The 15,007-nt window shown below is 42.3% G+C and overlaps 1 protein-coding gene across 1 annotated transcript; it reads right to left on the reverse strand.

Annotated features, from left to right (window-relative positions):
- Positions 1–223: 223 nt before the first annotated feature.
- On the reverse strand, positions 224–14,769 carry LOC116674592 (organic solute transporter subunit alpha-like). The gene is given in 8 exon segments (XM_032506979.1): positions 224–549; positions 552–650; positions 2,148–2,400; positions 2,729–2,837; positions 3,352–3,507; positions 3,752–3,825; positions 3,962–4,113; positions 14,550–14,769. Coding segments are annotated over 8 exon segments (1,230 nt in total). The 5' UTR covers positions 14,617–14,769; the 3' UTR covers positions 224–229.
- Between the last annotated feature and the right edge of the window lie 238 nt (positions 14,770–15,007).

A 15,007-nucleotide genomic window follows, 5' to 3' on the forward strand; every position in this document is an offset into this window, starting at 1 on the left:
CAGAAAATGACATTTACTTTGACCCCCCACCGCATTACATTGTCCCACACGCTTTGTAAATGCTTCCTACAGCCATGGGAGTCAGAGAGGCAAAAACACCAGACCAGAGGTTTAACCTGTGACCTAAAAGTGACCGAGGGTTTCCACTTGTCACAACTAAAAGTGCACAATTGCCAGCATCTTCAGTGGTTACGCTTAACTTTTTATGTTAAAAGTTTTCCATAGCTTGTCAAACCACAGTGACATCCTTAGAGTCCTGATAGTTAATATCAGCCCTCACAGTAATATGGCTCAGATGTAAACCACGGTCCTCGGCAGACCAGGGTTCCCCTGGTTCTGTCCTGGCTACTTGCTGACCTCTGGCCTGGGGGAAGGCAAAACCATCCAGAGGTGCATGCTCAATCCTGCACAGGTTGTCCTCGCTGTCACTGCTGTAGCTGGGATTGGAGGCACTGACGAGGCCGCAGCGGAGCTGGCCAGGTTTGTGATGTGTCATCTGAACATCGTCTGTTTGAACAGCCTTTTCCATCTGCCAAACACTGATGGGCCCTCCACATCCTCCAGCACGCTTGGCTCCACCTTACGGAAAGTGTGGCGGGCATATAGGCCGATGCAGAACATCTCCACAATCACACAGTAGTGGTAGATCACTGAGATTAGACAGAGACCACAAGACACGGTTAAAGGACATTATATCCAATTATTTTACATGAATATTACATGAAGTTAACTAAAAGAGCACTTGGAGAGAGCATGCCCTATCTCGCTAGTTTAAAGTTCCAACTTGAGGGGTCATTCACGGGACTCGGGAACACAGTCTTCCAATTATTCCAACACCATATGAATATTACAATGTTAACAAAAGTAAATAATAATTTGTGCATCCTCCCCGGGATTTGGATCCGCTCCAAAGTTTAATGGGCTCTTCTTCGGCCCATGCTACACCCTTCCACCAAGTTCATTGAAATTGGGCCAGTAATTTATGCAACACTATACAAATCACAAAACATACAGTAACTTCAACTTGTATAAAGGTTCCCTCTTTAGCATTTAGCTTAGCACAGCACCATGAAACCATAAATTACAGTGCCTTAACTGTATTTTCCTCACTAGCTCCGCCCTTTTGTCCAAATATGGTCACTCTAGCTCCAAAATACCAAGATGCCGATGGCCAAAATGCTAACTTCTGGCTTCAAAACTGCAGTTACTATCGTTACCTCCATTATTTTTACAGTCTGTTTTTATAAATATATTTAAGAAAACAGATTACATTTCACAGCAATTGTATTTTATGTTTCATGTGACAAATACATTGATTGGTTGATTTACGTTAAAATTGCATTCAGATTGCTGTGAATTTGCAGGTACTGGTCTCACCAGTAAAGTCTGTACCCAAAGCACACCCTCCATGAATTCTGCAGACTTGTGGAACTATGTAAGGCCCTTTTGGCTCTGGCCTTTACTGGAAGACATCCATCATCTGCCTGTCTAAGTGCAGGGCTTGCACGTATATATATAATTCATGTGGATGTTTGTTTGTTATTTGTTATTTTATGATCCTGTTATGATGTATGTGTGTGTTGTGTATGATGTCTTTAATCTATCTATCTATCTATCTATCTATCTATCTATCTATCATGTGATTGCAGTAGACATACATACAAAAAAAAATTTGTTTTGAATTGTTAGAGGTTGAATCGCGATTCGAATACAAATTGATTGTTTGCACACCCCTACCACTCAAGGTACTCTTACTAGCTTTTCAAAGTTTATAACCACATCCCATGGTCTTTATTAGTGGATGGAAGCCGGCCACATGATAACAAGTTTGTGTATGTGCAGAGGCGGTGAATTTCTTTGACATCAGATGTAAATGCCTCTGTGATCATTCTTCTGCTGTCCACTGACTCCTGGAGTCGACTTTGAGTTAGGATTATTTTGTCACACATACTGGTCCCAAGAGCAAGAATGAACCTAGCTGCTCGCAATTGACCAAAAGTGCTTGGATGTGACATGTCAAGTCCTCTGTTGTGTGCAAACTGGCATGTAAGGCCAATAGTGCAGAAACTACACAGGACCTGCTAGTTGGTAAGTGGTGAAGATAATTTGAGAAAGAGATTGAAAGAGGCCAAATGTGATGGACTTACACTGTGACCTGGCCAGCACAGAGAAGGGTGGTGTGCAGGGGATAACCTCCAGAGCACCCATGGTCTCTAAGATGCCACTCTGCAGGCCACACAGCACCAACACCACGATGATGCAGATGAACTTGGCTCTCAGTCCGTAGCCATGTAACGCACTCTTGGTGGCTTTATAAAAGAGCAAGTGGCCGTAGAAGGACACGAAGGTTGACATACCTATTATAGCGTTCACATACAAGTTGGGGTTGACAGAATTCACCTGGAGAACAAGAAGATGGTTGTCACGGATTTTTGGCAGTTCTTTAATTTCGTGTTAGTTTGAATGGAATGAACACTGCCACATCAGCAGGCTGTATGTATATATGGCTTTTAACAAGTTACCATCACAATTTCAATGCAAGCATTTGCTTACTCGTAGGATTTTTACAGTGATTTAAAATGATAAAGCACTGAAAAACCATATAGTATCAATAGTAGCAATCTGTGATTAAAAGAAAAACGTACAGCATAGTAGAGCAGCACAGACTTGACCACCTAATGCATGCTGGGAGAATAAGCACAGATCAAAGTTTGAATCAAGGACTCACATCACCGTAGTCATACTGTTCATCTGTCCACAGGACCAGTGTGACGAAGAACAGGATGCTGCGGATGACAGAGAGCTGCAACACAGCAGCCAGCATCCAGCCGCGGCTGCTGCACACAACACAGAACAACACAACACAATGAACACAACGGTTTTTCACTGTGTGTGTGTGTCTGTCTGTCTGTCTCTGTTCATCTTTGTCATCATTGTGTGTGTGTGTCTCTCTGTCTGTCTCTGTGTGTGTGTGTGTGTGTCTCTCTCTGTCTGTGTCTGTGCGTGTCTGTCCATCTGTGTGTGTGTGTGTGTGTGTGTCTCTGTGTGTGTCTGTCTGTCTGTGTTTGTGTTTTCGTGTGTGTGTGTGTCTCTCTGTCTGTGTCTGTGCGTGTCTGTCCATCTGTGTGTGTGTGTGTGTCTTTCTGTCTGTCTGTCTGTGTTTGTGTGTGCGTGTGTGTGTGTCTGTGTCTGTGTCTGTGCCTGTCTGTCCATCTGTGTGTGTGTGTGTGTCTGTCTGTCTGTCTGTCTCTGTCTTTCTGTCTGTGTGTGTGTCTCTGTGTGTGTCTGTCTGTCTGTCTGTGTTTGTGTTTGTGTGTGTGTGTGCGAGTGTGTGTGTGTGTGTGTGTATACCGGGTGATGGTCACCATTGGCAGACAGCAGCAGCAGCAGCAGGGGAAAGGGTCTGGAGATACGTGCTGTCCTGACAGAGCAGCCAGCATACGAGCTTTCCCTCCAAAGAAGTCTGTGATCAGTCCCATGAACTTCAGCAAGGTGATGGAGTGATACCTGCACACACGGATGAGGACACGACCACCTAATGCATGCTGGGAGAACTTTACACATGGGATTACACTCTTAACGTGATGGATTTTTGATGACTTAATTGTCTTGTATGTTCTAAGGGGCTCACTGTATGTGAGAGATGTTCTTGCTGTTTTTGTTTTGTGTGAGCTCACCTAAACAAATTCCTACCAACTGTGTTGAAACGGCAATACATACAATCTGGCAATCCCAAGACTTGTTAACTCACAGTGAGGCGATGAAATTACACAGTGAGGAAGAGCGCGGCACATACAGCGCTATAAGGGAGGTCAAGGCAAAGACCTGAGTTAAAAAGAACATTCAAATGTTGAGACACAATGCAAGTGTGCCTGGGACCACAACAAATATGCGACATTTCACATTGTTAGTTGTCATTGATTGTGTGATGTGTGCGTGGGAAGGACGAGGTTGCCGTTACCGGGTACATTCCTAATATCCACAGGCAGAGGCGTCTCCGTCTGGACGAGGGGATGTGGCGCAAGAAGAAGCCCACCTCCTCCAGGAACACGGCCAGTAAGATGGCAGCCAGGCCGGCCGGGATCAGGAAGAGCCACAGTTCGTCTTTAAGGACTGAGAAGAGACACACTTTCACCCACTGCCTACTAGATTTCCGTTTTGTTTCACTTAAGCCTTGTAGTCTAGTAGCCAACTAGGTGAACCCGGAAATGTTGAGTACACCAAAGTTTTATTGCAGAAATGTGAAGTATGGGTCCCCAGTATACAGAAACTGCTGGATGCTAATTTGCATATGTTGAGCAATTTGCATAATTAGCATAATTAGCATTATTAGCTTAATCGTCCATTTTGACCACATATTTTTAACTCTATGGACAATTTCTACAATATGTGAGTGGTTTTAGAGGTTTTAGAGGATGCTGATCTCATTTCTGGCATTGTCAGATTTCAAAGAGCTAATCTTAGTATATATTGTGACTCATTTAGGCAAATTCTGATTACTTTCAGGCATAGTTATAGGTTATTTTTATGGTAAACACACTCTTACATTTCAGAATCATGAGTGCGCTTGTAAATGTTGATGCATGGTTTTTAGGGTGTAGTGAAGCTGAATCTCCTCCTGACACTTTTGAATATCCATTGCTTTTTGGATAAATGATGAATCTTTGGCTGAATGTTATGCATTTCTGGAGGAAAAAGCAATGCAGGTATTTGACATAACTTGGATCCTGCAACTGTACGATACATATGATTGGGGTAACTCTTTAAGACACCCAATCAGATGACATCACCTAAGCCCATCACCATGTGTGATCAACGAACTATGAACAAATATACACTTTATACATTCCACACAAGACAGGCCCCGCAAGTCGCTAGGGCACCGTCCAAATGGCTGCCCATGTTGGTCCGCAAGACGCAAGATCCAACAAGGACCCAGTTAAAACTTTGCCAAATGCAAGAATTACAACTGAGTCTGGGCCACCCAAGTCAGCCCGCCAGACGCAAGGCTAATCAAGAGGGCCTCACCTCCGCACTACACAAAGCACACACTGGCTACCACCTTCAGGCAAGCTGCTATGCCTCACAATTAATTAACAAAAGGCAGCCTCATCATCTTCACTATCCTCTTCTGTTCTGTCATCATCTTCTCCAGACCCTTCATCCCTGTCTTTGTGTTCTTGGTGTTGTGTAAGTATGTTGCAGCATATACCCTCATTGCCTTTGCATAAACAATAACTGGTACAGGACAGACCTCCAGCTGTACAGCTGCACTTTGCTGATGTGCAAGGTTTCAACCCGGCTTTGCAACCACAGCTGACAACATCTAACAAAGCAGGAGGAGCAACTGGACTTGAATCTTGGGTGGGCATAATAAGTTCCTCTCCTTCCTTTAGGCCCATCTTCTTGTCCCATCCAAACAAGGTGATATCCACAGCCGGTGGATCAGGCTGGTCTGCTGCTTTCCATAGCAGTACCTGTAGGTGGGCACGTCTTCCATGAAGGCACATATTGCGCTCTGTAGGAGGTAGTGTCTTCAGTGCTGGGGGCCTTTTGCGCTTTCGGTAAATTTCATACCGGGCTGCATCCAAGGTTACAGAGTTCCTCTGATTGTACAGAGCCAGAAAGAAAGCCCTCGTTGCTTTTGTGATTTGTAAATTTGTGGCTTCCGCCTCTCCAATACAGTGGAGAAGCTTACCAGGTACGACTCTCATGGCCTTGATTGCAGACACCTTCCCCTTCCCAACAGGATATGAGGTGGTATCACATCCCGAAAGAGCATGCATGGCCAGAATGGAACCACATTGGTCACCCAGATTCTCTGCAGTTGCATTTATGCTGAGAACTGTGCCATTCCACTTTTCCATCTGTAGGTTAGTTGTGATACCAGCCTTCCAACACCAATAAACCATAAGCACAAAGACATCTGTGTCATCGCTGAGAATGTGAACAGTTGAAGCCCCATGTCTGACAGCATCTAACATGTAAGTTATAAGTGATATATCTGCCTCATCATGTGTGTCAATGCTGTCAGCTTTACTGACCATCATGATATTACTTCCTACATTGAAAGTACACAGGAGTTCGCTCAGCCTTTGTTTGTTGTGCTTGTTTTTCAAGACTTTGTCTCGACTAGGTAGAGGTGTAGTCAATGAGAGCTTGTACTCTGTGGAGCTCTCTCCTGCTCTTCTATGTCTCTCATGGTCCTTGGCAGACACCTGCAAATATCTGTCAAAGATGACAAATGTTTGGGTGTTGTAACAATTAAGCCGACGTCCCATGCTGGCTGCAAGATCTGCCACTGTCCCAGACGATGGCCAAACCACGTGATAAATGAGCTGGGACGCATCCACAATGACAACATCTGGTGGCTGGGGATTGCAAACTGGAATTCCGAGCTGCTGAACAAGCACTGACTTATTGCCCTTTCGGAGGCATCCACTGTCATCAAAGATAGACAAGGGGACTGGGCTAAGCTCATATTTAAAGAGAGAAGAGAGCTCCATTTTTCTCTGGCCTCCCACCACCAACAGTCGAGCAAATAATGACTCAAGGTCACATACAACTTTCCCACTGACCTTCATTCCCTTTTTCTGGAACTTCATAGTCACTACCTTGTTAGAGATGGGTGCATGAAATGCCTCCGGAAGTGATAAAGAAAACTTTTCAAACATAGCTTGGCCAATCTTCAGCGCATCTTGCACATTCACTTTTTCATCAGCCACCTGTCCATTTATGATGTGATAGAGCAAAGTGCTCTCTGTCGTGAGTGGATTTGTGTTTTCCCACAGCATCCTCACAATTTTAGAGCGGTCCTCAGCATCCAACTCCCGTCGTGCTTCACCCTCTTCTTTATGTCTGTTGGACACAGTCTTCTCTGATGCTACTGTATCACTGTACATGTCATCCAATGACTGAGAAAGATGTGAACATATGCCAAACGATTGGATCCAAACTGCCACTTGCTCAGGGTTGGTTGAAATACCCTTCATGCCCCCTGCTCCCTTCCCTTGCCTGATGTATGTCTGCTCCCCAAACATATCGGCACTCACTGCAGGTGCACCATCTGAATGGCGGCACACATGACTTCCAGCAAGAAGGTCATCTTTTGCAATGGAAGGAAGGTGCTGCATTTCACGTAAATGCCAAGTGATCCATCTAGCATAGTGGTGATGACCAGCAGCAAAAAAATACGGTAGCATCTCTTCAAGGCAGTGTTGTTGCAGCAGCCAGTCACCCTCCCTCTCTGCTCTCCAGAATCTATGTGCTATTAAGGTTGGAGTGATAAAGCAATCCACCCATAATCGGCCTGTTGGGTGCTGTCTTGCCTTTTCCAGGAATTCTATTATCTGCTGATGACTCTTTTCTCCCTCCTGTAAGAATTCATGATGAAGAGCATACATAACCATACGGAAGGCTCGCATGGCTTTGGGCCAGGCCTTTCCATTGAAGATAGATGCCAGTCCGCCAAATGATGCTCTTACCAGATCCTCAAGGCCTGTTGAATTCATCAACTCCCCAATTGAGCCAATGAATGACATCAGGGTGTGCATCATTCCAGGTCTGAGGACCACTGATGTCCATTGCTGTGGGTCACCCCATTTTATCTGACAAGCAATCTTGTACAGCTGCATGTCAAATGTTATATGACTGTAGCTCATGCCAAGCTGCTTGAGTGATGTGTCCAGGTATGTAATGGTACGGAGCACTGTATCATGATGAGCAGGAGGTGAGTCAAGCAATGGTCCAAAGACACTTATAGTCTTAATTTTAGACACAGCTTCATCACTGAGACGATCTTGCACAACATTGTAGGCCGACCAGTCCAGGGGAAGAGGAGTAGAATGGAGCTGACAGAGCCAAGCAGCATCCCTCCTCTGTGCTCTAGAAACCTTCTCCTGGATACTCTCTTGGACAGTAGCTGTTCTGGGCACTTCTTTCAAAGCGGGTGGAGTCAACTTCTTAGGGCCTGTATAATGTTCAATGGTAAGACTGCTGTTAGCTACCGGACAAAATTTCTCAGCTTGGAGCTTAGTCAGACGGGGTACTTTTAGCGATGTAAGCCGACCGTCTGGAGTTGCGACTCCAGGGAAAAGGATCCCCGCAGGATTTTGTACAAACTGAGTGGCCATGGCATGTGTTGTGCGACAACCATTGGGTGTGAAGACTACAAGATCAAAATTATCACCCCAACTGTGAATAGGGCCAACGCACCTCTCCAGTCCTAATACCCGCAGGTACTTATCTGCATCATCTGAGGCATATTTGGCAGCTGACTTCCGGAACCGGAGGACCTCATCATATGTTGCAACAAGACCATGCTCATTTAGGTTCCGAACCAGTTCTGAACTACCATGCTTATGATGAAGTTTTACAGCTAGTCCCAAAGTTGTCTGATTCCAGCTTTTACTGATGTGCTGCTGGATGCATTGAGCAAGTGTGAGTGCTGGTTTGGTCACCGTTTCTTCCCTGGACACAAGACTGGAGATAAGTCTTAGGAGGGTTGGACTTGTATCTTGAATGACCCTTTCATGCCTAAAGCTGCCAAGGTCGTATTCACGAGGAAAGGGAATATTCTGTACCTCTGCCCGCACTTTTCTGACAACCTTGTTGACATCATCATCGTCGTCATTGGAGAGGCCAGTTTGTCCTACTAATTTGAGGGATTTACCAATGTACTGCCTAAAGCCAACAATTGTCTGGCATCCTTCAACTCTCAGTACAATAATGGCATCACCATAATAATCACACAGGTTGGCTAGCATTTGCTTCTGGCACAAACTCCCAGAATTGGCTACAAAAACATCATGTAATTCGGAGACAGTCCAAGTCACTGACTTGTTTGCACTCATGTGGTCTATGACCGAAACTAGGCAGCTGTCAATTGGTTTACTAGCAGTTGCACTTGAGTCAATGGGTACCTTCCTGAAAGCATTGTAACACTTGGAGTGATACTGAGCATCAGCTGCAGGTAGGTCCATGATGCCATTAACCCGTAGCTTCACAACTTCTGCCCAATCATCCTGCCGTTCATCACATTTAGACAAAATCACATCTTTGAAGGATGGAAAGCCTGGCCTATATAAAGTCTGACATTTTTTTACTGAATTCCACCTCTTAGGATTTTTAGAGTCTTTTTCTTCACAGATAAGACCACAGAACAAGCACTGTTTTGAATACTCAAAAGCAGAGAGTTGAGAGCGAATTATTCGCTTTCCGGGCTGACTCTGACATGAGTCTGACTTGCGTTTGCTCACATTTCTAGAGCGAGAAGTATATGAGCTGTAGCAAGATTTGTGACATAGCACAGAAGCTGATGAAGCACCAGCAGCATCAGCATCAGTAGCAATGATGTTTGACAAAGTCTCATGTATGGCTGTGTCTCTGAGCTCCTCGCTTTTAAGTAGCAGAGTAGCAAGTCCTTTAGACCCAGATATTTTAAAGTCGCAATCTTTGCCACTGCACGGTGCAAACAGACACTTCTTTCCTGACATTTTGACCTGATTAAACCATCTCTCTTTGTTTTGAAAGTACTGCTCTAGAGTTGAATGGTAAAATTATCCTCCACAACAACTTCAGAAAACTGCAATAACACTGAATATCGATTGTTTTTAATCCTTTCCTTATCAAACCACAAGAAGTCTGAATTGAAAAAAAAAATACAAAATTTTAAAATAATTCCACCCACAAAATGGATCTGATTTGAAATTCACAATGTATTGAACAATACTTTTACTTTATATCTTAATGTGAAAACATTAGTAAGGTCAACATTAAATCCCTTGACTGACTTTTGAAAGTCAACACTCCGACACTAGAATTGAAATGTCATTCCAACTTACATCTCAACTTGGCAGAAAAAATCTTGAGACTAACGGCTGACCGCTACAACTATGACAGATAGTGCCATACGGATCGTGTATCGATGTATATTAGCTAAGAGAACGGTTAGCCTCCACCGGGAAGCTAATGGCAGCTATTTCGGTTAACCGCTAGCTAGCTGACAGCTTCATTCAGTCTAAAATAACGTTACTCAAACTAAACAGTAGGAAAAGCAGCTCCAGCTAAATTAAGACTTTACAGTAATATTAAAGACAAGTATCGAGTGATTGTATTTTAAATGAGCACAAGTAGAACTGACGTAACAGTTGTTATATATTTAAACAGTTATTTTCAGTTTTGAGGGTCTTTTACATGGTGTTTCAGCAAGCGGTTAGACGAATTAGCTGTTAGCTAAACTAACGTTAGCTTTCCAGTTGAGGTGAACAGACTTTTTTTAACTGTCTATGGTAACAGATTGTGCAGTGTCGTAAAGGTCATTAATACGCGTTAAACATGTGCAAACATCTTGCAAATGCGCAGGACGGATCGTGTACAGACAAGCTCTTTGCTGAGCACGAAATTTAAGTTATGTTGTACCAAAAATGATCCATCCTTAACGTTTCAGTTGTTTGTGATTAGCTTGTTTGATATGGCTATGAGTTAATAACGCCGGCGTTCTGCTTTAAGGAAGACATGTTAGTTGGTGAAACTACTCCCTTTATGATTAAGTTTTCCATACATTTTTAAATGTTTCAAGTACTTTAAACTAGACTATGCTCCCTTGCTTTACAACATAATTATTACAACAACAGCTAGCTGCCACACCTTATTTGCATGAAAACGTGACCGGACCTCAAAAAATGTAAACAAATTTAGGTTATCAACATTCACATCAAAGAGCAAGAGCTCTAGTAATTCTGAAATGTAAGATTATTGTGTTAACCATGAAAATAACGTTAAGGTTTGTCCTAAATTAATAAGAAATGTGTCTAAATGTGTCTAAATTTATCCAATTTTGTTATAGAATCACCATTTTGAAGTCTGAAAGTGCAGGAATTGAATTCAGCATCCTCTAAAACATCTTTAACCACTCTAATATTGTAGAAAATGATTGCAAAGTTCAAAATCTATTGTCAATCTGGACGATTCTGCTAATTATGCTAATTATGCTAATTATGCAAATTGCTCAACATATGCAAATTAGCATCCGTCATTTTCTGTATGCTGGGGACCCATACTTCACATTTATGCAATAAAACTTTGGTGTACTCAACATTTCCGGGTTCACAATGGGGCTCTATGGGCTGGCTACTAGACTATTGTGTTTAGGGGTGGGAATCGATTCACACCTCACAATTCAATTCCGAGGCCGACGATGCGCATATGACACATGCCTTTGGTGTGGGAGACCCGGGTTTGATTCCCACTGCGATAAATCAACCAATGCGTCCCTGAGCAACACACTTAACCCCTAGTTGCTCCAGAGCCGTGCCACCTCTGACATATATAGCAATTGTAAGTCGCTTTGGATATAAGCGTCAGCTAAATGACATGTAATGGAATTTACTTATGTAATTAAAAAAAAAAAAATACATATAAATATAAGTTTTCTAATCACTTCCTTGACAAAACAGCTATGCAAAGCTTAGATTTGACATATATTTGCCACACACAAATGTTGTCTACCAAGTTTTTTAGGTTGGAGTCATTCCAATGTTTAATCCCTTAAACATGCCGAGTCACCTTCTGTCACAGTCAGAGACTCAGTCATGTTTAAAGGGGGAGAATTGGCTTCTTAGAACATGAAACATGAGGTGGTCAGATGTAATGTGATAAAGCAGGTCAACAGCCTTTATGTGTTTTGTATGTCTTATTAGATTATGTGTATATATACATAATTCATTTTATTTTCCTTTTGGCCATTTTTTTTTTTTTTTCTGCACTCTTGCTTACACTCTAAGATGTTGTCCATTATCCCGTCCTCTTTCAGTCACCCTGTTTTCTGATTTGTACATGTCTGGAGACAGGAACTTTTAAATCAATGGTTGTTTTTTTAAATAATTGATTATTAACTTATCTGAATCGAGCATTGAATTGGTCTAGAGAGAATCATGATGCGTCTAAGAATCGAGTATTTTTCCTCCCCTACTTGTGATGTCATCATGGTCAAATCTGACCTGTTTTCTAAATGTCTAAATCTTTTTGACAAGCTAGTTTTGATTACCCAAAAATCAAAATAGATGGTTCCATACAGGAAAGTCCTAAAGGAAAAGATTGGATCTCTACTTTCATTGAATTTTGGGTATCCCGACTGAACGTTGACCCTTCTGTGATTATCCTTCCTTTAATATTGGTCTAAACATTTTGTAATTTCTGCTTTTTTTAACTCAATAATTAGGTATAATTTCTTACAAATGAGATGTATTGACCCTAAATTCCAAAAAATGAATAAAACTAGTAATAAGTTGGTGTCAGTGGTGTTTATACATGAAAGTGTAAAGAAGCATTAAACGTTCAAAAAAAGCACCAAAAACATAAAAAAATAAAAATAGTTCCACAAGTGTGGAAAAAAAAGAAAATTTTCAGTTTGGGCTCAGGAGGAGGATGCATAGCCAAAGGGAAGACAACGTAAGGGTTAATTCATTTTATCTGATGTTTTCATGTTTCATTATTGTTTCTTTTATTTATTTATTCACAAGGATAGTGCTCATTCATTAAAGGTCCCATGGCATGAAATCGTCACTTTATGAGCTGTTTTAACATTAATATGAGTTCCCCCAGCCTGCCTATGGTCCCCCAGTGGCTAGAAATGGTGTATAAATACGTGTAAACTGAGCCCTGGGTATCCTGCTCTGCCTTTGAGAAAATGAATGCTCAGATGGGCCAATCTGGAGTCATAAAGGCCAAGGTTACCTCCCCTTTCTTGGCCTTGTCAAGTCAATATGGTCAAGTCAGCCATAAAATACATTTTACAAAAGCACATTAAAAACACTCAAAAACACATGTTCACATGTCTGGCTGCCCAGTCCTTAAGGAGAAAGTGTGTTGGCAAGTACAACTTCTTATCTGATTTGGTGCGGTGTTCCATAAATCACAAGCTCTTACAGAGAAGTATAGGTGACTAAAAGCACTGATCCTAAGAGGGACTACACAGTCCCTTCTTAGGGCAGATTGTGTCGCTCTACTGTTAGATGTTTACCCCCTTCTTTTTGACAGGAGGGATTATACCAGGGATGTAGCGCAAGATTCTGGGCACTATAGAAAAGCATTTTTTACGGGCTACCTCCCAGCATTCCACAGCTATTCATTCTAGCATCGTTTTGGGCCCTCCTCACATGAGGGCTCTGGTTACTCCCCCTATTCCCCCCCCCCCCCCAGTCCAACGCCCCTTGGTTATACTGTTTAGTTCTGTTGAACTGTGTAACGGCATCCAAGCTGCGTTACTCCAACAGTTAACATGTGCCCTGCAGCTGTGTTGATCTCATCCACACGATGATAATGTAATAATATGATATTGCAGTCACGGCAGGACTTTTGAAGCAATATGCCTTAGAATTAAAATACCCCCCCCCCATCATCACATACCTAGAGATTTTCCATAAAATTATCTCTCAATGTAAATAAAACCATGCCAATCTCTAGGTATGGTGAAGGGGGTATGTGATGATGGGGGGGGGGGGGTATTTTAACTTTATCAGGATGAAAACTATCCCAGATCCATGACATAACTGGCCTTTAAAAATGCCTGCTTCTGTGGGAATTTAACAAGGGGGTGTGTATACTTATGCCCCCTGTATTTTAAGGAAGAACATTTATTTATTTATGATACATTATTTATTGACAAAGAAATTTGTGTCCTTAAAGGTTGGAGTTTTTCTATTTTTTTAATTAGGGCATTAAGATCAATTTCCAAAAGATGACTTTTTTTATTCCTCTTTTTAGTCAACTTTAGCCTAGTGTATTCACTTATGCTAAGCACTGCACTTGGGTGACCCTTTCTCCATACTCCCTCCTGAGAACGCCAAGATGATGTTAATGCTAGTCAAAACCAGCATCTGTTTTCGTCCTCCACGGTTGGATGTGTCCCACTGCAAACCCACACAAATTTCACACTCTGGGTTTACTGTAACCAGTTATCTTTACGACGGTGTCTTTGACATTTACAGAATCATAAGTCCTGAAAAGAAATACATAACAGGATGTATATCATCACATTTTAGGGAGACAATGGCATATACAGTATGTCTCAGTTGCAGATACCAAAAGTAATTGTTATTGTAATTGTAATGTCCTATTGCTCATCATTTATTCATAAAAATGCTAAATGATATAATTTTGTTAAATGCTAAATGTTGTTAAAAAAATGGATTCTATTGTTTCTATAGTAATAAAAGGATTTTATTTTAGTTGCACTTGCTACGTCCAAAATCCTTCTGTACAGCCTTTTCAGAAGAAAATACACTTCAAACTATATTGCATTACATATATACAACATTACGTCAAAACCTCAAAGATGTTGGCACATTATGAGCTTCATAACTGTGATTGGCCCTGTTCTCACGGTCATAGCGGTGTTGTTTTTCGGACAGAAAATCAACCACCGGTCTGCTTCCAAAACAAAACTGCTGAACGCAAATCCAAGCAGAGCTGAAATTGGGATTATGGATGATTGTTGAGTATTAACGCCGTTACTCCTAACTATGGCTCTGGTAGAGCCCTTTACTTACTACTGAAGATCTGTGACGACAGAGGGATCTCAGGCCCAACCCAGCTACAGTTGGCTCCTCTTCCCATTCTCGGTCTAATGCTCGGCTGTTCTCCGTCCCACCTGTCACATAACAAACACAGACAGCCCTGCGAGGAACAATCAGCTACAAACTCCTGCTTCTGATCCGCGGCCAGCCAAAGCACACAGCAGCAAACTAAGATGGAGATGCCCTGGTGTTGGGAAGGGTTGGTTTCCGTGTTGACCTCCCCGTTTCCTGTCTGACTGGAGACATTAATGATTGACTGGAGACAGGTGAGTGGACAGGTGGGGGGGGGGGTCCCAAGTCCATTCTGTGAGAGGCTACAAGTTGATTTACTATATAGTAGTTTAAGCTTCACTAATCCATATCATTATGTAAACAGTGGGATGAATGACTAATGTGAAAAGATAAGTTCAATGTGATTTAGCGTTACCGCT

This window comes from Etheostoma spectabile, unplaced genomic scaffold, assembly GCF_008692095.1.
Source record: "Etheostoma spectabile isolate EspeVRDwgs_2016 unplaced genomic scaffold, UIUC_Espe_1.0 scaffold00000781, whole genome shotgun sequence".
Classification (NCBI taxonomy): domain Eukaryota; kingdom Metazoa; phylum Chordata; class Actinopteri; order Perciformes; family Percidae; genus Etheostoma; species Etheostoma spectabile.